The sequence below is a fragment of the Temnothorax longispinosus genome, chromosome 4, assembly GCF_030848805.1.
Source record: "Temnothorax longispinosus isolate EJ_2023e chromosome 4, Tlon_JGU_v1, whole genome shotgun sequence".
NCBI lineage: Eukaryota > Metazoa > Arthropoda > Insecta > Hymenoptera > Formicidae > Temnothorax > Temnothorax longispinosus.
The window spans coordinates 11,472,298-11,496,155 of record NC_092361.1 but is presented as its reverse complement, the minus strand read 5'-3'; the positions used below and the strand labels follow the sequence as shown (position 1 = coordinate 11,496,155).

General features: G+C 34.6%; 1 protein-coding gene and 1 long non-coding RNA gene across 6 annotated transcripts in view; one reads left to right on the top strand and one right to left on the bottom strand.

Moving 5' to 3' along the window:
- LOC139812158 (serine/threonine-protein kinase SIK3) overlaps positions 1–23,858 on the bottom strand; it is a 245,452-nt gene that overhangs the window by 202,364 nt on the left and 19,230 nt on the right. For all 5 annotated transcript variants that reach the window (XM_071776791.1, XM_071776792.1, XM_071776793.1 and 2 more), the window contains 2 exons: positions 22,006–22,302; positions 21,712–21,882 (listed from right to left, as the gene is read on the bottom strand). In XM_071776791.1, the coding sequence (XP_071632892.1) occupies positions 21,712–21,882; positions 22,006–22,302 (468 nt within the window). The remainder of the gene's footprint in view (positions 1–21,711; positions 21,883–22,005; positions 22,303–23,858) is intronic.
- Positions 2,890–5,101, top strand: LOC139811944 (uncharacterized). The gene is made up of 3 exons (XR_011731782.1): positions 2,890–4,013; positions 4,122–4,260; positions 4,343–5,101. It is a non-coding gene; the product is annotated as an uncharacterized lncRNA (long non-coding RNA).

Here is a 23,858-nt window from a genome sequence, read left to right as displayed (position 1 = left end):
ATTTGACGGTATGTTATTATATTCAAGATTATCAGAAATGAAAGATGGAGAGCCGTTGACGCTTTCTGACCTACCATTAAGAGATATAAGTAGAGCATCGTGCTCTTCTCGCAGCTTTTGCTGCCGAAATCAAATTGCACTTTCTTGCGCCATATTACAAATGAGAACACTTTTTGTCGCGGGGTCAAAAGATGTATCACGTTGAGGTCTAAAAGAGGGCGAACCTACTTTGTCCGCTGGATTACCCTGTTGCGTTCCCCAGAGAGCTAAAGCGTATGAGACTTTATGATTAAAGAAATCGTTATTTTGTAGCTTACCCGTCTGTAGGGAAAATTAGTACGCCGTGCTCACGCCGGATTTCCCGGATGGAAACATGTTATTCGAGGTGGGGGAGAGAGAGGGAAAACTAAATATAAAGTTAAAAATCGAGGGGCCGGGGGGGTCTGGGTTACCCTGGCACAAGCCTCTAGTATGTTCACAACAGCAGCTATTGTAAAAATTTGTTTTTGTTTGATGAAAACCGGACAGCTTGGAGACGTAGGGAGGTGCTTTCCTTTGCAATTAATGCAGAGAGGAAGTAGTTGCAATCGGGGACAGTCATGGTTTTTCATGGCGCTGCTGCGCGCATCTGACAAAGGGAAGCCGCGTACTTGGGGTCACCAAATTGAAAAACGTTTTTACACACGCTTGCAAAATATGCGCGATAGATCAGTTCCGAAAACACACAAAATACGTGGCTCAATAATACAAACCGAGAAGTACGAACACTGCGATAATTAAAAAAAAATGAACGCGTGGTCGCCACGCGCGTTAGAAGTGAAACTTCTGAAGGCAAGGCTTTGCCATAACTTTTCTGAAATTAATACAAAAACAATGCAACGGAATTAGTCACTCCAAGCCGCCCGCAACTCGAAAATATAGTGATACACGCAGTTCTCACTATATCCGTCTCGCCAGTGCCGTACGCCTGATCGAATTTTCGTGACGCGTTTTCGAGTCGCAAAATCGAATTTACTTACCGATCCAAAAGGAGTTTCACTTTGTACGCCTGTTGGTCGAATTTTCGTGACACTATTTCGTGACGTTTTTTCGTGTCGCACAATCGAACTTACTACCGTACCAAAGAAGTTTCATTTCGTACGCCTATTGGTCGAATTTTCGTTACACTTTTCGTGTCGCATAATCGAACTTACTACCGTGCCAGAAGAAGAACCGTCTCGCCAACGCCGTACGCCTATTGGTCAAATTTTCGTTACACTTTTCGTGTCGCACAATCGAACTTACTACCGTACCAAAGAAGTTTCATTTCGTACGCCTATTGGTCGAATTTTCGTTACACTTTTCGTGTCGCATAATCGAACTTACTACCGTGCCAGAAGAAGAACCGTCTCGCCAACGCCGTACGCCTATTGGTCAAATTTTCGTTACACTTTTCGTGTCGCACATTCGAACTTACTACCGTACCAAAGAAGTTTAATTTCGTACGCCTATTGGTCAAATTTTCGTTACACTTTCCGTGTCGCACAATCGAACTTACTACCATACCAAAGAAGTTTCATTTCGTACGCCTATTGGTCGAATTTTCGTTACACTTTTCGTGTCGCACAATCGAACTTACTACCGTATCAAAGAAGTTTCACTTCCGTTACACTTTTTCGTGTCGCGAATCGAACTCACTACCGTGCCTAAAGAAGTTTCACTTCAAAAAACACGCGATAAAACACACATCGCACGCGATTATATCCGCGCAAAACACCACAAGGGCGCGAAATTGCACAATCACTGCGCAGGGAGTGCGGGAGAAGAAGAGCACACATGTCCGCCCGCTTAGCCCGCTACCACGGTTCAAGCGCGTCTTCATTAAGGTGGAAGCACATAAAATTGCAGGAGCCATGAGCACGAATGCAGAAGCCATATGCGCATGCGCTATGGTGTCTGCATACTGCCTATGGCTTCTGAATTTTCAATCTACATAAAAATACATAAGCATAGTGTATGTAGATTGAAAATTCAGAAGCCATAGGCAGTATGCAGACACCATAGCGCATGCGCATATGGCTTCTGCATTCGTGCTCATGGCTCCTGCAATTTTATGTGCTTCCACCTTTAACCTGACCTGGAACGCTGTATTTAGATTGACCAGAGTCCTAAATAATAAAAAAAGCGCATCCGGCGGCTCGCTTGCTGATTGGCTAATCGCAGCCACTAATCACAACCGAGAGTGATGGGTGGCCCCGCAGCTGATTCCGTGTGTCAAGTAACGTGTATTATGTGAGTAAGAAAGATTAATATTTATAATATTATTAACAATTACATTATGATTACAATATGGAACTATAACAAAAACATTTCTGAATGACCAAATTGTGTTAGATATACAGAGGTTAGGGGCAGCGCACGAACATTGCCGTAGCGTCTTACGCCTTAAGGTGCCATTTCACGTTGACGCTCGACGCTCATTTTCAGCGAGCAAAAATCTTCAAAAATAATATATCAAGAGACACGGTAGTGTCTCGTGCCAAGTATACGCGGAGCAAGACCGACCGTGACTCTTTTACGCGACGCGACGGGTTGCGAGTACTCGAGATGTTGAGATCTCGATAACGAGTGAACGGATCAAGTTCTAAGTAGGCTTGATCGATAGCTTGGGGTCGAATTAGGGAGAGGGGGGTTTCTCTTATAATATTCCGCTACGTGCCCTACGAGCGGAGATATTGCGACGCAAAGTCCAAATGTGAAAATTTTAATATTAAGATACTTCCTCCTAACGCCGACGTCTTATGACATATATATATGTATATATATATATATATATATATATATATATATATATATATATATATATATAAATCAGAAATGTCACTTTCACTTTTTCGACACTGGGCGGCGTTAGTATCGCAGTGCAGTGCAGTGCAGACAGTGCGTTTAGCGCGCTGTCACAGACAGTCAGTTATCTAACCTAACACGGTAGTGTCTCGCTGGTCTCGCGTCAAGTACGCGCGGAGCGATACCGACCGTGATTATACTCTTTACGCGACGCGACGATTAATATTTTTTCTGTCAAAATAATTGTTTTATTTATTTACATGTAATTATCCTATTATTATACCACGCAAAGCGAGACCGCACCGTGACTCTTGACTAAGTGCATGTGACAGGAATTATAGTAGTTTACGTTTACGTGAGTATTACTTCTGTAGTAACTTATACGAACAATATCATCGTAGTTACTATAAAATCTCCCGTTTATGCGGAGGAATTATCGTATCGTTCGTAAGTTACTACAGAATTAAGTAACGCTCGCGTAAACGTAGTATAGGTTAGGTTAGATTACCGGTTTCTTATTTTACATAAAACGCGAGATTCACTTATGTATCCAAGTTTAACGCCTATTGAGTTAATATGAAATAATTTTCCTAAATGTAAAAATAACACGATGTTGTATATGCGGTTTGGCGTGAATATATATATCGCGACAATAGCCGAGGTGATCGAAGAAGTTGTTGTGTATAATGTCCCGATTCAACGGCCCCTGTCCCTGGTTGAGTGTTAATAATGACATTAATATCTCTCACACTGTCAAGCCAAATTGGCTCTTTGTTCAGCTTCCGACTCATTTATCATTTCTCCTTTTGCAAAATTCGGAAAACAGCATGATGTAATAGTTGGTATAACAATAAATTGCTGCCAGTTCCAGATGTATTGAACAGTAATTAAGTGATATATAATATAATCTTAACACGTTAAATAAAAAAGAAATCAGGATATTCTGATTATACAATACATTTTTACTTTGTAGAGGATGATTACGTAGCTGTATATTGGAACGACAAATGGATTAGAGGATGCATTGAACGTCCAGATCCATCGGGAGAGAAGCGTAGTACGATTACTCGATCACGGTGGTTACTGGCAGTTTAGTAATTCGTAATGTAGGCCATTGATATATAATTATTTGAGCCTACCCTTCCAAGCAATCGAAATCTTTTTAGCAAATATTCAGCCAAAAAATGGTAACTATATATTGAAGTTATATGTACTATTATTCCAGATTATACATCTCTACACAAAATTATTTATCTTTAGATATGTAATTATACTTTAATGTTACTCCTTTGCAGGTAAATAGTCGACAGAAGCTTACAATAGATTGTGGTACAAAATTGTTCCTCAAAGGGAGTTGCTGCTCAAGCTCAAGTTGAAGGTCGCATTCAAACTAATATTTATGCAAATATTTATTTTATGATACAAAATTATAGGGTAAGTAGATATTATTATCCAATCTTCGAGAATCTTTTTGCAGAAGCGCAAATTAATTAAAATTCATTGAATTTTTTTTAAGCTAATTTCCCTTACTGAAGAACTGGTAATGAACAAACATGCTGAACAAGTAGCATGGGACCAGATGAAGCTAGAAACATTTGAAACCATCTGTACATAAGAATTGTCAAGAAATTCTACAATTTTCACGCAAAATCCGCGATTCTTAGTCAGTATGGACTAGAGTTTAATACAATCGCCATTGATGATCCCCTTTAATCGCGTCAAAATTGATTATTTCGCTTTTTGACTTTGTTTCTTACTCATGTTGTAAAATAGTTTTCCGATTGTGTAGAATATTTATATTTAGAAAGAAAGAAATTTTTATAAAGATTGCTATATTGATCGTAGAGTAGAGAAAACAATAACTTAACATTTTACAAAGTAGTGTCACATTTAAACTAGAACATTTGTATCGAATAACTCAGACGAATTAGGAAATTGTTTCTACGTGACTAATATCTATTTCTGATTGGGGACGATTTGAGAACTCATTGAAATAATTTAATTTCTTTTTACATTTAAAAATTTAGGTCACCGTAGATTAAACTTGTTACTTTAGACGTTATTGTTAAATGGTGCATTTTATTTAACATCTTGTGTTATCTTTTCAAATTATTTAAAGGTTGCTAATTCATTTAAAGATTCGTCTTTTGAACATTTTTTTCAGTAACTTGTATTCCACACTTCACTGTCGTGGCATAAAATTATTTTATGTTTTAAAAGATGGAGACTAAGCTTTCGAATTAATCCAAATGTACGCATATATACTGTATATTTGATTAATAAGTAATTTATCTGAGACTATTTATTTATTATTGAAAAAATTAATAATTATTTTTCACTAATTATTCATTTTCAAATAAATAGTTATTTATTTTTTATAAACTATTTATTAGTTATTTTAATAATAAAGAATTTATTTCTACTAATTACCAGTTTACAAAAGAAATTAATTCATATTTACCTAAATACTAACTTTCACAAACTAGATATTTTTCTTTGACAAATTACTAATTCTTTAAGTAATCTACACTTCTCACAAAAATTAAAGGAATACCTACTAAATTTATCTTTAAAAATAGGCAAAATTCAAGCAGCTGTAACTTTGTTAAAAATGAACAAAATTTAAATTTAAAAATAAAATTTTAAAGCTGGAAATTTCTACTTTCAAAAAGTTACTATTATTTTTTAGTTTCTGTGAGTTTGGTAATTTTTACATATAGAAAACTACGAGCTGAACAAAATAGAAAATTTTTCTTTCACTTTGTGGGCCTGTCATGTCCACAAAAAAAATCCGCGAAAATTTTCGACTTTTTAACGTGAAAGCTTGAAGTTTTTCTTGCAAAATCTTTTTTTAAAAATGTTTCTACAATTTTTTGTTACTAATTTATCGCGGATTGAACAAGAAATAAGCATAAGACTTTGATTGCTCATAACTCCCTTAAAAATCATCGTATTGCAATTCAAAAAACAGATTCTTAAAGCTGAAACTTTGCTCTATTAAACGGTATAATTGCTTTTAAATAACGTAGATATAATACAAATTGATGAAAATCATGTAAAAATTAGCGATTTTTATCTTTTTCATTTTGACCCAGAAAACAATTGTATAGAACAACAACGCAGACACGTAGAAACATTTTTAAAAGAAGATTTTGGAAGGAAAACTTCAAGCTTTCACATTAGGAAGTTAAAAATTTTCGCAGATTTTTTTATTGCATGTGACAGGCCTACAAAGTAAGAGAAAAATTTTCTATTTTGTCCAGCTCGTAGTTTTCTATATGCAAAAGTTACCAAACTTACAGAAACCAAAAAATAATAGTAACCTTTCGAAAGTAGAGGTTTTAAACTTGAAATTTAAATTTTATTCATTTTTAACAAAATTACAGCTGCTTGAATTTTGCCTATTTTTATAGATAAATTTAGTGTTTCTTCAATTTTTGTGAGAAATGTATAATTTACTTTTACTTAAATATTATTAATTTTTATATTTGTTGTTATTGCTAATTTTGTGAATTAAAAAATAAAAAATAAAAATGTTTTGCAGATCCCCTTGCTTAACACTACAAAATAGGTAATATTAGTACAAAATTACCTTTTTCAAAAAAGGTAAAAAAAAGTGCTAAGTACACGCAATGTATTTTGTAAATTCAAAAATCTAACCTAAGTGGTAGCTTTATATCTTTTTCACAAAATTATATTATCTAACTTAACTCAAGTGACACGTATTTAAAAAAAAATATGTAAAATCTTTAATTTCTTCTTCACAAAATTATATTACCTAACTTAACTCAAGTGACATGTATTTCAAAAAAAAGATGTGAAATCTTTATTTTCTTCTTCACAAAATTATATTACCTAACTTAACTCAAGTGACATACATTTCAAAAAAAAATGTGAAATCTTTAAATTAAATTACGCCAATTGTAAAGAGAATACGTATATTGCTTTGAAAGATAATTGTTGTGCAACTACTTTAAAGAAATAAAACCCAAGTGGTATCTTCATATTCCTATTCAAGGGTCTTCCTATTCTAACCCAAGTGGTAATAGCTTCTTAGTTCTCTTTAACAAATTTTTAATATTACAAAGAATCATTTTAATTACAAGGAATTAAAGAAAGTAACAGTACAAAATAAAAAAAAATATATATAGATATATACACACATACATTTATTTAGGGTCGTGTGGGGTGATGTGCAACGTTTCCGATTCCTGGTCTGCATGTCGACATTTGACAGAACCGCATACTGCCATGTGTTTGTGTCGACAGTACTTTGTTTTAGATAAATAACTCGCGAGATAGCATGCACCCTAATTTGCTGTATGAAAAGCGAGTTAAATTTCTCGAGCTGAAAGTTCTTTTTGCTTTTCACATTCATAGTGATTTCGTGAATTGGTTTTAGTCATCTTATAAATAAATATTTTTATATTGTTAGTTTTTCAAGTGCTTTTGATAATCCAAAGCGATTTTGTGATTTCCTTACATTGTGTTGGTGTCACGCTAGTCCGCGCAAAATAGCGTGTTTGGGGTTATGTGCAACACTTTTTTTGGGGTGATGTGCCTCACTCATGTTTCGCTAGTTTATCGCTATTTTACGATTAAACATGTGTATATGAAGTGTTTTAATGCATTTTTTAATGTGTTTAGTCATTATGCCACAAAAGTATAAAAATAAGGGTATCGCTGTTCCGGTCAATTGCGAGCTAATTTGGGCAGCAATAAAATGCTGAAAGGCGATCATCCGGTGTCACTTTTTCCTTTCATTATATTAATTTTTAAGCGATAAATAAATAAGAAATCAAATAAAAAATAATTTTTTTTGTGAAATTTCCATTTGTCAGAGGTCGATTACAACACAGTGAAATTATTTGTTCACCAGATTTCGATTAATTTGTATTTAAGAAGCCCAAATTTAACATTTAAGTCGATTGATGTCGATATTCATGCATTTTTTATCTTAATTTTACCTGTGTTGCACATCACCCCAAGATTTTTTGAAAATGCTAAAACAGACGTTTTTTTGAAAACTCGAAAAATTTTTAGAAAAAATTTAAAATTTTAAAAATTTAACCATGCAGAGAATTTTAGTATTTTTCTTGCTCTACATTATACAGCCATGATATATTCAAGAATTTAATTTTTGGATATGTTTTCCAAGAAACAAAAAAAGTGTTGCACATCACCACACGACGCTGAATCGTCGTTGATCGTCTCAGTACAATCAAAAATAAGCTTCGAAATACGTAAAATTATTTTCAAGTAGTAATATTTTACGAATATATATGGGACATTCCATGTCAACAGGAACACCGCCACGCCCAAAATTTGTAAAAGTTTAAAAATTTTTTCTGGGTGCAAAATTTATGTAAACATATTAGCTTTCGAATACCGAGTGAGCATTTAAAAAAATTCAATTTTTATAAATAGAACCGACTTCAAAAAAGCTCTAAAAAATATTTAAAAAATTAACAAAAAAATTGAAAAAAAGCTTTAAAAAGTATAAAATAATACTTTAAAGAATCCCTTTCAATTTTTGAAGTCGGCGCCAAATTAATTTAGTAATTATTAATTTGGCGCCGACTTTAAACAATTGAAAGGGATTCTTAAAAGTATTATTCATTTTGCACCAATTTCAAAAAATTGAAAGAGATTCTTAAAAGTATTATTTTATACTTTTTAAAGCTTTTTTCAATTTTTTTTTTTAATTTTTTAAATATTTTTTAGAGCTTTTTTGAAGTCGGTTCTATTTATAAAAAAATTTTTTTATTTTATACTTTTTTAGTGCTTCATTAAATTAATGTAATGTACTAAAACCTTCTTGGAGGATTGCTCTATAGGACAGTGAAAACCGCATTTAAATCCGTCCAGTAGTTTTAGAGAAAATCGTGGACATACATATAAGGCCGAATATAGAACCTCCTTTTTTTGAAGTCGGTTAAAAATATTATTTCTGAAGATTTTTGCTCACTGAAAATAAGCGTCGAGCCAATAAAGCATTAACGTGAAAAGGCACCTTAAGATTTACTATCAGCCATTATCTCTCATCCTATTTCGATGCAATGTTCAATCCTGGCAAATTATTTTAAATTATTTAAATATAAATCTAATCTTTTCTATTTTTTTAATTTAATGTTCTGATGAAGTCTATCTAACAATAAGTCGAAACGTAAACGAAACAAATGTCATTCTCGTCATCGAATAATAAATTTTATTATTTATAAAGCAACATCCATTTGTTGTTTTGCTCGAAGATTAGCCGCAACCTTCTTATTTTAGCTTTGCTCACTGAAATATATATATACTAAATATACATATACTGAAATATATATTGAAATATACATACTAGAACGTGCACTGCCTATGCTACAGCTAAGCCGAAAAGGAGGGAAGGATAGACTCTTATTCAACTAGAGTTCCTATAATAAGAGTTTGACACCGTTGTAGCATAGTATAACCATAGCAACAGTGAGCGTCGGCACCTTTGATGTAGGTCCCGGTCACATGACTCGCCGCCATCTTCAAAGATGTACGAACGCTTAAGAGAGAAAGAGAGAGAAGTATCTTCCTCTTTGGCTGCGTTCGGGGAGCGCGCTATTAGCACCATTTCAATTCTATCCTTGTTTAACATCTAATGAGCAATAAAGATAGAATGATGCAAAAGCGCTAATAGCGCGCTCCCCGAACGTAGAGATCTTTAACCAGAGATCGGACAATGTGCCGTCGTGGGGTCAAAGCGGATATGACGTTTTTGATGGCAGTATTTTGACCGTTGAATAAATATTAGAGCTTGGAAAAAGAATGGAAAAGAAAAGGATAACCGGGTATCCGGGTACCCGCACGCTTGCCCGTTACCCGTTGTATATGGATCTGGACCGATTCCGTGATAATTCGAGTACCCATATCGTACGGGTACCTAACCTAACTCGAATTGTCTCTGGGTACCCGTAGAACCTGTTCAGATCTGTATACAACAAATAACGAGCGAGTGGATGGATCTCCGGTTACCCGGGTATTCCAAGCTTTAATTTTGACAAACATTTATGGCTAGGTCGGCTAGGATTTGTTGGTTAGCTTTGTATATCTTTCTCTCTCACACTTCCGGTTAGACCCCAAACGACGGAGCCAATCAGAGATCGTTAACGGTTTATCTAATCTCTGGTTAAGGATCTCCACCCGAACGCAGCCTTTGTCATACATACAGACCGCCACATTCCTAGATGTACGGAATTGGGTTCCACTAAAAACGTTCAGTGTCGATACTGGGTATAATTATACTGTAGTTTTATAGCTTTGTCTCACTCCCTTTAACTTCTTAGCTGAAGCATATGGCGACCAATGATAGCTTTGTCTCACTCCCACTTATAGCTTTATCTCATTCTCACTAACTTCTTGGTTGGAACTTATGGCGGACCAATAAAAAATCGTCAACAAAGTGTCCAAACTCTTATTGGGTGTTTTCCAGTTAACGACACAAGTCGACACAAGCGTCGCTCTATCTTTGTTGTTCACTAGATGTTGAAAAAGGACAGAATGACGCTTGTGTTGACTTGAGTCGCTAAATGAAAAGTACCCATTATAGGAACTAATTCAACGCTTCAAGGCGGCCATCTATCTTTTTCTATCTATCTTTTTCTAACTTTGTATGTATGTCAGTGTACGACAAGATGGTCCCTCTGCAGCACCTATCCTTCCCTCGCGTTTTGACTGCCAGTGCGCGTTCCAGTATGTATATATTTCAGTGGTTTTGCTATTATCGAGCGTATGTATTTGTCTTTTTATTAGAACTTAGCTGCGATAAATATGAAGCTGGTGGCTGCTTAGACTAAAGCGTCGTCTACAATGGTAGCAGAAGTATGCAGTAAGACGTAAGCAGTAAGCTATTGACCACAGTAAATTATTCTTAAATTGTAAAAATCCCATTAGTCAATAACTTATTGCTTTCATCTTACTCATACTCCTGCTGCCATTGTAGATGACGCTTGAGTGCTGGTCTACAACCTTGCTTTAAACGGTATTTAAACTCTAAGCCGTAAGTTCGGGTCTACAATAGATGTTTTAAGTCCTAAGCCTTAAGAAAATCACAATTGATTATTCTCCTCAAATTCGAATGTGATTGATTAATTTCTTACGGCTTAGAGCTTAAATACCCTTTAAAGGTTGTAGACCAGCACTAAGCCCGAGTCTACAATAAGTGTTTTAGGCCCTAAGCCTTAAGAAATTAATTAATCACATTCAAATTTGAGGAGAATAATCAATTGTGATTGGTCAATTTCTTAAGGCTTAGGACTTAACACCTATTGTAGACCCGGACTAAGGGCCGATCTACAATGGGTGTTGTAAGTCGTGAGTCGTAAGAATTGATCAATTACAGTCCATTATTCTCCTTGCGGTCGAAGAATAATGAACTGTGATTGGCCAATTCTTACGTCTTACGACTTACAACACCCATTATAGACCGGGCCTAATGCGTCATATTCAATGGCTGGATTCGAGGAGCGCGCTATTAGCGCTATTTGCTTATTCTATCCTTGTTTTACATCTGATAAGCAATAAAGACAGAATGATGCAATAGCGCTAATAGCGCGCTCCTCGAATGCAGCCATTGGCAGCAGGAGCATGCAGTAAGACGTAAAGGCTATCGCACACAAAATTGCTTATGCAAAGCTATGCATTTTGTGTGCGATGGCCTTAAGGGGATCCTGCAGTGACTGGCGAACTTCCTCGAGGTCGATAATGTCAACCTTTCTAATTTTGTTTTCCCTATATCTGTCTTTGTCTAACGAAATGACATCTGTCCTTTTTTCGACTGCTCGCCATCTTACGCAAGATCCGGCAACTACTGTTGCTGCTCTTCTTGTCATCCTGCATCCGTATTTGCATCACTAAAATAATTATTAGATGGATCTTTTTTTGTACGCATTGAATCTTACTTCTACTTACACGATATTATTCCTACATGTTTTCCCAAGGGTGGATGATAAACATTATGTACGTATAAACTGTAGAATTTTTGTTTTAAGCAAATATTGTCGTCAGGTGACAGCTGTGTATGTGCCCCAATAAGTAATATTTTTAATTTTTTGGTGCTTTTGATATAAAATCGCGTTTGCCACCCTAGATTTTTGTGCGGACTTTAATTCTAGACCAAAAACTTGCAATTCTGTAAAGCCAATTAAAAGATCCATTGATTAACGATAATGTCGGTAAATCATACGGCTGCAGGATCCCCTTAAGGGCCTCGCACACAAAATTGCATGAGCTGCATATACATAGCATAAGACCGCTAAACCAATGAACATCTAACATAAAGTCGCCATATTAATTTACATAAGTCCCCATCTACAATAGGTATTTTAAGCCCTAAGCCTTAAAAAATTGTTCAATCACAGTTGAATTTGAGGAGAATAATTGACTGTGATTGGTCAATTTCTTAGGGCTTAGGGCTTAAAACACCTATTGTAGATGGGCACTTATTGTTAGATGCTCATTGGTCCAGCGGTCTTATGCTATGCTTATGCAGCCTATGCAATTTTGTGTGCGATGGCTTTAAAGCAGTAAATTATTGACTAAGGGCCCAGGCACATAGAAAAACTTAAGCAGTAAGGCTGTATCCCTATGGAGAGAGAAATAGCGGAACGGAACTAAAACGAAATTACTTTGAATGGTTAATATCCCAGCTTGAGAGCCCCCACCTGGAGATTAGCTAATTAGTGATTCCGTTTTAATTCCGTTCCGCTATTTCTCTCTCCATGAGGATGCAGCCTAAAGGTCTATCCACACAAACTTGCATAGGTGTATAACCATATGCATAAAGAAACGGATTGGTATATTTTTTTATGCACATCCATATGGACCTATCAAATCTCTTATGCTTATGTTTATGCGCTATGCAAGTTTGTCTGGATTGACCTTAAGACGTAAGCAGTAAAAAAATCAACAGTTTGGATTCGCTACCGCTTATTTTATGTCTTAAATTCTGTGATTGGCTGATTTGCTTATTGTTTAAGTCTTACTTGCTTAAGTTTTTCTATGTGCCCAGGCCTTAATGAGATTTTTACAATTCAAGAATAATCGACTGTGGTTGGTCAATAGCTTACTGCTTACGTCTTACTGCTTAAGTTTTTCTATGTGCCCGGGCCTTTACTCCTGATTTCCATGCACCCATTGCCGCGCGTTAAATTGCGCGTCAAACGCGCGCGTTTAAAAAAAGCACGCATTTAATTGGGGTAATCTATGGAGACGCATATTTGACACGTGTTATAACGCGTGCATGGAAACCAGGGGTTATACTTTTTCATCTACAGCCGATGAGAGTTCGAATTTCGGCAGTGTCAACTTTTTTTTAGTAATCACTATATTTTACAATGTAATGAATTTTGTTATTCTTTATAACAAAATGTTAATCATACAATATTCGTTATACATATAATGAAAAATTATCAAGAATTTGTGTATCTTTAATTATTTATTATAAAATTCGGACATTTTGCCGTACAATGTTGCAATATTTATCATATAAAATAATGTGTATAAAAAAAACAAGAATTTTTATTTTGTTATAAAATTCGAACATTGTCCTACAATGTTGTGGGTAAAAATTAACGTAAAAATATATTGTAATATTGTATGGCAATGTCCGAATTTTATAGTAAACAATTAAAAATACACAAATTCTTATTTTTTATTATTACAAGATGTCTGGTAATAATCGCCGTATCTCTTGTACGCAAGTAGAGTGAGTTAAACCGAGTAGAAAAGTTCTGTACCATTTTGCGAAGCTCGCAATACTTACTGAGAAATCAATTGAAAAAGATCGGCCAATCTACTCTAGTAAAAACGCGCGGCGAGAAAAGACATTCCATTCCCAAATATTTGCGAATTTCGCAAAATGGTAGAGGACTTTTCTACTCGGTTTAAGGGGTAACGCCACTGTAGAGTTTAAAAAAAAGCCAATTTTTGATAATTTTTTTTCAGAAATACAATAATCATAAATAAAAATCGGTTTAATTCTATTTATTATCTATATATTAAAGTATAAAAAAAAATTTTTTATTAATTATTTATTGCCAAAATAGCGGCACCAGAGCCATTGCTCCAAAGTGCCTTTTTGCGGAAGGCGTTCAACGGGCGGAATCGAAGCTCCTATAATTTCTGAGCTGGAACAAAAATTCAAAGATTTTTGAAAAATATATGTTTTTCTATAGAAGTACATGTGGGAATTGCGAAATATCATTTTTTGTAAGAATGGTGCATGTTGAAAAAAAGTTTCATTTTTCGCTAAAAAATTTCGCACAAAATTGTTTATAAAAAAAGTTTTGTTCAACTTATCGCAAAATCCACATGTACTTCTAAAGATAATGTTATTGTAAAGTTTCACTCAAAATTTTAAGTCAATCGGATAAAAGGTGTTCGAGTTCTGATTCCGCCCGATTTTAAAAAAGTGATTTCGAGAAAAACGCGTTTAAAGTTTCAGTTACCATTCACAGATGCGAACGCGGCGGCAGACGGATTACAAAAAAGGAATAATAGAGATTTTTCCGAGCTTTGAAACCAAGTGTACCTTATTTCTAAGACCTTAAAGCATAGTTTAACAAAAAAAAAATCGATTTTTTGAAAATTCTAGAGTGGGTTTACCCCTTAACTCACTCTACTTGTGTACAAAAGGTCCAACGATTATTACCGAACACCCTGTATAACGAATATTACATGATAAAATATTTTGCTATAAAGAATAACAAAAGATAATTCCATTGTAAAATATAGTGGTTATTAAAAAAAAAAAGCAGCTACCACCGTTTCCCTGCTTATTAGAGCTAAGTTCTAGTACTTATCGTACAGTTGGCTGGATGCCCAAATTTAATTGCAAATTTTTCAGAAATTTTTCAGAAATTAACTATTGTAGTATATTAGAATAGTGATATTCTCCCACTTCTCGTACTTGTACCACTGAACGTATATCGGACTATCGCTGGGTGCGAGAAAAGTTAAAAAATTTCACTACTCTAATATACTACTACAATAATCGTTCGCGTTTACCTCATGTTCGAAGTTACCCCACTCTTCCCTACACTTTTTCCATTCGAATAAACTATGACTTATTCTATTTCACGTCTATTAAGCTGACACAGCCAATTCAGCACAATCGATTAAAATTTATACAGAAATTTAGTGCTCTTTTGTTGCTAATTTGTTGCTCAATTCCCAATTTTGTTGCTCCAGCCGTTTCGGAGAAAATAGTGGCTGTGCTAACTTATGTTTAAAGTTAGCACAGCCATTCAAAAAATTGTGTTAAATAAAAAAAAAGGACATATTCTTTTAGTGCTTTTTTGTTGCTAATTTGTTGCTCCATTCCCGATTTTGTAATTTCATTTTTAAACCCTGGAAACTACCCCCAAAGCTATTTCTCCTTAAAAAAATATTCTAAAATTGCAAATTAGTCAGATATTTAATTAATTATGTTCAAGATTAGTTAATTACGTTTTACTGATTTTGTTGCCAACCATTTGCATTAATTCCGATTTTGTTGCTGCACCCTTAATGCTTAAAAACCACCCTTAGCTTATCCTACACCAGCACAACGCATTTAAATTGTAAATTAAACAGACTTCCAAATTGATTATGCATCCCTGATTTTGTTGCTCGCTATTTTTAACAAATTCGATTTTGTTGCTCCACCCTTAATGCTTAAAAACCACCCTTAGCTTATCCTACACTAGCACAACGCATTTAAATTGTAAATTAAACAGATTTTCAAATTGATTATGCATCCCTGATTTTGTTGCTTGCTATTTTTAACAAATTCGATTTTGTTGCTCCACCCTTAATGCTTAAAAACCACCCTTAGCTTATCCTACACCAGCACAACGCCTTAAAATTGTAAATTAAACAGCTTTCCGAATTGATTATGCATCCCTGATTTTGTTGCTCGCTATTTTTAACAAATTCGATTTTGTTGCTGCACCCTTAATGCTTAAAAACCACCCTTAGCTTATCCTACACCAGCACAACGCATTTAAATTGTAAATTAAACAGATTTCCAAATTGATTATGCATCCCTGATTTTGTTGCTCGCTATTTTTAACAAATTCGATTTTGTTGCTGCACCCTTAATGCTTAAAAACCACCCTTAGCTTATCCTACACCAGCACAACGCATTTAAATTGTAAATTAAACAGATTTCCAAATTGATTATGCATCCCTGATTTTGTTGCTCGCTATTTTTAACAAATTCGATTTTGTTGCTCCACCTTTAATGCTTAAAAACCACCCTTAGCTTATCCTACACCAGCACAACGCCTTAAAATTGTAAATTAACAGATTTCCGAATTGATTATGCATCCCTGGATTTGTTGCTCGCTATTTTTAACAAATTCGATTTTGTTGCTCCACCCTTAATGTTTAAAAACCACCCTTAGCTTATCCTACACCAGCACAACGCATTTAAATTGTAAATTAAACAGATTTCCAAATTGATTATGCATCCCTGATTTTGTTGCTCGCTCTTTTTAACAAATTCGATTTTGTTGCTGCACCCTTAATGCTTAAAAACCACTCTTAGCTTATCCTACACCAGCACAACGCCTTAAAATTGTTTAATTTACAATTTTAAGGCGTTGTGCTGGTGTAGGATAAGCTAAGGGTGGTTTTTAAGCATTAAGATTGGAGCAACAAAATCGAATTTGTTAAAAATAGCGAGCAACAAAATCAGGGATGCATAATCAATTCGGAAATCTGTTTAATTTTCCATTTAAATGCGTTGTGCTGGTGTAGGATAAGCTAAGGGTGGTTTTTAAGCATTAAAGGTGGAGCAACAAAATCGAATTTGTTAAAAATAGCGAGCAACAAAATCAGGGATGCATAATCAATTTGAAAATCTGTTTAATTTACAATTTGAATGCGTTGTGCTGGTGTAGGATAAGCTAAGGGTGGTTTTTAAGCATTAAGGGTGGAGCAACAAAATCGAATTTGTTAAAAATAGCGAGCAACAAAATCAGGGATGCATAATCAATTCGGAAATCTGTTTAATTTTCCATTTAAATGCGTTGTGCTGGTGTAGGATAAGCTAAGGGTGGTTTTTAAGCATTAAGGGTGGAGCAACAAAATCGAATTTGTTAAAAATAGCGAGCAACAAAATCAGGGATGCATAATCAATTTGGAAATCTGTTTAATTTACAATTTGAATGCGTTGTGCTGGTGTAGGATAAGCTAAGGGTGGTTTTTAAGCATTAAGGGTGCAGCAACAAAATCGGAATTAATGCAAATAGTTGGCAATAAAATCAGTAAAACGTAATTAACTAATCTTGAACATAATTAATTAAATATCTGACTAATTTGCAATTTTAGAGTATTTTTTTAAGGAAAAATAGCTTTGGGGGTAGTTTCCAGGGTTTAAAAATGAAATTACAAAATCGGGAATGGAGCAACAAATTAGCAACAAAAAAGCACTAAAAGAATATGTCCTTTTTTTTATTTAACACAATTTTTTGAATGGCTGTGCTAACTTTAAACATAAGTTAGCACAGCCACTATTTTCTCCGAAACGGCTGGAGCAACAAAATTGGGAATTGAGCAACAAATTAGAAACAAAAGAGCACTAAATTTCTGTATAAATTTTAATCGATTGTGCTAAATTGGCTGTGTCAGCTTAATAGACGTTTCTATTTCTTATTTCTTGCCATCCACCTTGTTAGATTTTTTTTATGACCTTGTGTAAAATATAGAGTATTTTTCACATCTTTAATGACAAAAGAAGACATAAAGAAAAGAATACAAAGAGTGCGTTCACGGAACGCATTATTAACACTATTATGTAATTCCATCCTCGTTTTACATCTAATAAACGATAAAGATAAAATAATGCAATACCTAGCGCTAATAACGCACTCCAAGCACTCGAACGCACTCGAACGCACCTTATACATCAATCGTGTCATCCACATTGTCAAATATCCGATCAAATTTTGTATTTAGATTAAATGTTTGGATATTAATGAATATTTTAAATATTTAATAACTCTGAAAAAATAATTTGATTCCTGAATTTATAAATTAATCAGTGTTGTACAACAATCTCTAATTTTTGTTATACATAACTTTTAATTGTATAATTTCAGACAAAAATATTTCAAGTAGAAATTGTTTGGCCTGAGATAACATTTGCAACATTTTGTTTGATCCATCCTACATATATGTATAAAATATAATATATAGGGTGTTAAAAAAGGTAGTACCAAATTTTATATGTAGTATTCTTGAAAACAAACCGTAAGATCTTAATAAGCATTACTCCAAAAACTATTGATATAAATGTGTATAAAAGGTCAAACCCTTCACCGATTTTATCGCCACTTAAATATGTTGTAGGGGAGGTCTTTCTGAGTAATTCTACGCCAGAAAAAAATGGAAGACGGTATTAGTTTAAAAGATACAACAAATTGAAATTTGATATTAAAGTTTGTATATGCTGTAATATGTTATTTTTTTAGTACTAAGGGAAGTAATTTGCTGATGTGTGTATAGACAGTACACATGTGGGCGGGGGGGGGGGTCTAGATCTATCTCGGTTTGCGTGGAAAGTCATGAGTATTTTGTCAACAATTGAATTGACCGACTCCTTATTATCGTTAACGAGGCTGAGAAATTCGTGTAGTTGCATGGTGAAAGCTTCTAACAAATTGTGAAAAATTGGTCAATTTGATTGTTGACAAAATACCTATAACTTCCACGTGAATCGAGGTCTACCCCCACCCATCTCTGCTTGTGGGGGAGGGGCTACCACCCCTCCTCCGCCTACATGGTACTGTCTATACACACATCAGCAAATTACTTCTCTTAGAACTAATGTGACTTTACAATACCTAAAAAAAGTATTAAAATTGTGAAACTTGTTATATCTTCTAATTTGTTATATCTTCTGAACCAATGCCATCCCCCACTTTCTTTTTGCGTAGAATTACTCAGAAAGACCTCCCCTACAACATATTAAAGTGGCGATAAAATCGGTGAAGTTTGACCTTTTATACACATTTATCAAACTATTTATTTCCGAGTTATAAAACATTCGATGTCTTCTCCGTTCGTTTCACGAGTATTCGTTGTATTTACACGTTGTATTACAACGTATTTACACGCGACCGCTCGTATACTCGTCCTTCACAAACTTCTAAGGTTGATGAATAATGAACATCGTCGAACTTTTGGAAAAATTGCTCTTCTACGTAGACAATAAATGTGGTTCATGTATGATGGTGCTCATGACTGTTAAACAACATTTAAGCAATTGTTTTCAGGAAAAGTAGATATGACGTGGCGGTTCAGTTGTATGGCCACCTCGCTCACGGATTTAAATCCGTTAAACTTTTATTTATACGGACATTTGAAAAACATAGTGTACATCACATCAGTTGATACATCAGATAAACTAATACAGAAAATTGACAATTCTTATTAATAAATACGCAATAAACCTGGAATTTTTTAACATGTTCGATCTTCAATGAGAAAGCATGTATTACAACGTATTGTGTATTAAAATGAATTGTGTATTAAAATGAATGGAGGGCACATCAAACATCTGCCGCAGAATATGTTTTATAACTCGGAAATAAATGGTTTTTTAAGACTTTTTGGTTTGTTTTCATGAATATTATATATCTACTCCTTAAATTTGGTATCACCTTTTTTCAACACCCTGTATATGAAGTACCACGCACACATACGGTCATCATTAATAAGCTCTATATCCACTCTGTGTAACTAGAATAAAATTATACTGGTAATTATTTACTTTAGGGGAAGCACCTCCAATAACCTTGACCTTGATATTGTCAAGGACATGATCCTGAGTAACTTTTCCTTATGACTTAATCGTCGCTCATTGCTTATTTAAAAGTTATGAACAAAAAAATTTGAGAAATATAATAATTATTTTGAGCGTTGAAAGGCACAAATGACTAATATGTATGTGGAAATCGTAAGAGGAGTGGAACCTACTGCCTCCACGGATACACTTTCCATGCATTTCCATAGTTTGTGTCAGTACATGGAAAAATAAATAAAGTTGCTTCAATTAAACATCGACGTCACTGGCTGCCATAAACATAAATTGTTAATTCAATTGGATATTATTGGACCAAATATTTAAGTTATTAAAATAATTATCTGATGTTTTTTGTTCATTAATATTGATGTTGCATCAATAAATTTTATCTCAATTACACTGATGCTCTTGATACAAAAATGATGCTGTTGATACAACATCTTTTTTTTCCGTGTACTGAAGAAAGTAATTTGCTGATATATTAGATAGTACCATGTAGCCGAGGGAAGGTCTACCGCCCTTCCCCCGCAGGCAGGGGTGGGTGGAGGTGAACCTTGGTTTGCGTAAAAAATTAAAAACCCGAACTGTCAATGATATAAACCTTGTTTCACCTTATATAAGCAGGGTTGGGGTGGAGTGGAATGAGGTGGACCTCGCTTTGCTTGGAAAGTACAATGCTGTCCAGAGAAACATCCACGAGAAGTAAGATCCACCCCACTTAACCCCAACCCTGCTTATAAGATGAAACAAGGTTTATCATTGTACGGTTCGGGTTTTTAACTTTTCACGCAAAGCGAGATCCACGCCCACCCATTCCTGCTTGCGGGATAGAAACGGCAGCCCCTCTCCCGCCTTCATGTGTACTGTCTATATACACATATCAGCAAATTACTTCCCTTAGTATCGACACAAACTGTTATATTTCTCAAACTTTTTTTTGTTCATAACTTTTAAATAAGCAATGAGAGACGATTAAGTTATGAGGAAAAATTACTCAGGGTCATGTTCTTGACAACATATGTCAAAGTTAAGGTCATCAAAGGTGCATCTCCTAAAGTAAATAATTATCATTATATTTAAACAATTGTACTTCTTAAAATAAAAAATATATATACTGGGTTATTCATAAGTCCATAAAACATTTTAAAAATCCATTATTCATAAACTACGCAAAAGACACTACATTTTATTACACTGAATTGGAAGTAAATTTCTAAGTCTTTTTACATACCTCAACTTTACGTACCTTTTACATACAAATGCTCAACGTGTCTACCTTTGCAGATGTGGCAGACATTTGGACGATACTCTATTTTATTCTACACGCGTGACATGTCACAGTCAATCAGTATCACAGCCACGGTGATACAGTGCAAAATTCCGTGAGATTAGCAGGGAATGGGGACACAAAGACAGTATCCTTCACAAATCACGAGAAAAAGTCGCATAGGGTTAAATCCAGTGACCAGAACGGCCATGACACGTGTGTGAAATGAAATAGAGTATCGTCAAGATGTCTGCTGCATCTGCAAAAATGGATACATTAAGCATTTCAGAGATATGTAAAAAACTTGGAGAATTTATGTCAATGTAATAAAATATAATATCCGTTGCGTAGTTTATAAATGGTGGATTTTTTAATATTTAACGGACTTATGTAAATATACACGCACGTGTGTGTGTGTGTGTGTGTGTGTGTGTGTGTGTGTGTGTGTGTGTGTGTGTGTGTGTGTGTGTGTGTGTGTGTGTGTGTGTGTGGGGCGCGCGCGCGCGCGTATATATTCATTGAGTTATTTAATCATTAATGCCCGTTTTCATCAACGTCGTTTAACTTTAACCTTAGTTTGACTCATTCTTTGTCTCTTTCTAACAGTCTCCCTTAGGTTAGTTAGACTAAGGTTAAAGTTAAACGATGTTGGTGAAAACGGACATAAGTCAATCAATCCCGTGCGCGCTGCAACGCAGCAGTGTTCGATCAAATTAATTAAACTATATATAATAGGGTTATTTACATAAGTCCCCTTTAAATATTCAAAAAAAATATGTATATAAAAATTATAACATACCCATACGTCAGCTCTTGGACCATCATAGTGTTTTCCTTCAAAAATTTCAGGTGCGGCATATGGTGGTGAACCACACCATGTACTAAGTGGAACACCAGGTGTATATTCATTACTAAATCCAAAATCAGCAAGTTTTATATTATTGTCTGCATCAAGTAACAAATTTTCAGCCTAAAAAAAGAAGAAGCAAAAGCTAATTATATGCATATAACAATATGTATACAATTTGTAATAAATTTTATTAACAATTAAGATTGTAGGACATCCAATTTCGATATAACACAACAGCTAGACCTTAAGATCTCGATGAACTACTCTTTGTTGATGCAGATAATGAACGGCAAGTACAATCTGACGGAAAATTCTTCGTGCTTCTGGTTCTGGCATTCTACCATTTCGAACAAGATGATCAAATATTTCACCTCCAGGAGCATATTCTGTCACTAAATATATCATTTTCTCCGTTTCCATTACTTGGTACAGTCTTATGATATGAGGATGTCGTAACCTTTTCATTATATGTACTTCACGAAAAATTTTTGCTAAGTTTTCCTCATTTAGTTTAGTTTTATCTATTATCTTTATAGCAACCTATAACAATATAAATACAATATCAATATAACTTAATATTCTAAAGGTAGGTGACATGCAAAAGTTTTCGATCAAAGAAATAGTTGTTTGATTTTTTAAAAGCAGGATTTAAAAAGAAGGAGATACAAGGGTTGTTCAAGTCAAACCGGGACTTTTAAGGGTAAAGTACGAAATAATAGAACGCATTTATATAAATAAAAACTATATTTATTTTTCGATATAGTCTCCTGCTACATTTTTATACACTTGCCCTGTTTCACTAACACCTGGATACCAGTAGCATAAAAAGATTTATCTGTACCGGAGCCAGAATCGGACAGCGTGTTTCACCTCATCATCAGTTCTGAAATGCTGGCCTTCCAAGAAGTTTTTTAAAGGTCCGAAAAGATGAAAATCGCTCGGAGCAAGGTCTGGATTGTAAGGAGGATGAAGCAATATCTCCCAATCAAGTTCCAATAATGTGCAAGTAGTGCGATAGGCAGTATGACGTACGGCCATCTTTAAATCGTTTGCACCATTCAAATGTTTTACTGCGGCTAATTGTCTCATCGTCGTACTGTGCTTGAAGTCTTCTGTAAATGTCCGCCGGTTTCACGTCTCCATTCACAAGAAATATCTTTATAATAATTCGCTGTTCCATATATGCGTTAACACTGTTGTCTGCCATTTTGCATAACTGATTATCAATTGACCTGAGAGAAGTACGCCGCATACCGATGATAGGAGACACTTGTCACTTACCATCATAAAAAAATCGTCGCGATCGCATAATACGCTTCAAGCACTCAGTGCTGCCAGTGCCGATGAGTTTTTCCCAATGGAAAACGCTATTATATTCTGTGCAACTAAAAGCCCCGGTTTGACTTGAACAAGCTTCGTACAACCAATATTAAATATATAAATTTATTATAAAAATGAGTTAGATGAAAGAAAGTAGTGTAAACAAATAAATATTTTTATAATCTTGTACGTATTTATGTAACAAATTGCAAGTTAAATAGTCTCCGGTCACTTCGTTATATAAGAGAAACAAATAATTTAACTTACAATACAGCACATTTAAGATCTTTTAAACCACGTTTTTATTATAGATATTTGGAAGTCACATCTTTTACAGCAATAATGGCAGCAAAATGTGCACTCGATTAAACACGTAACGTAATCAGAAGACGCTTTATCCTAATTTCCTACATTACATTTTTGTATATAATGCTGTCTTGTTTGAATGTTTATATTTTCGGGCTCGACACTTTGCTTCTTCTCACAGATATTTAATCGGATTGAAGTCCAGAGATTGAGACGGCAGTTTAAAACTTTCACATTCTCACAGGATAATAGATCCTTTGACTAACATTGATTTATATTATAACCATTGTTATCCTAAAATCCAATTTTATTTTATAGCACACATTTTTCTTTTAGTATATTACAACACTGTACAGTTTATAGCACTCCCCGGGAAATTCTACCCCTGTTTTATATACAATTCTTTAAAATTCGGTAAATTATTTCCCGAAAAATTGGAAAAATTTCGGATACCGGTTCCCAAAAAGATC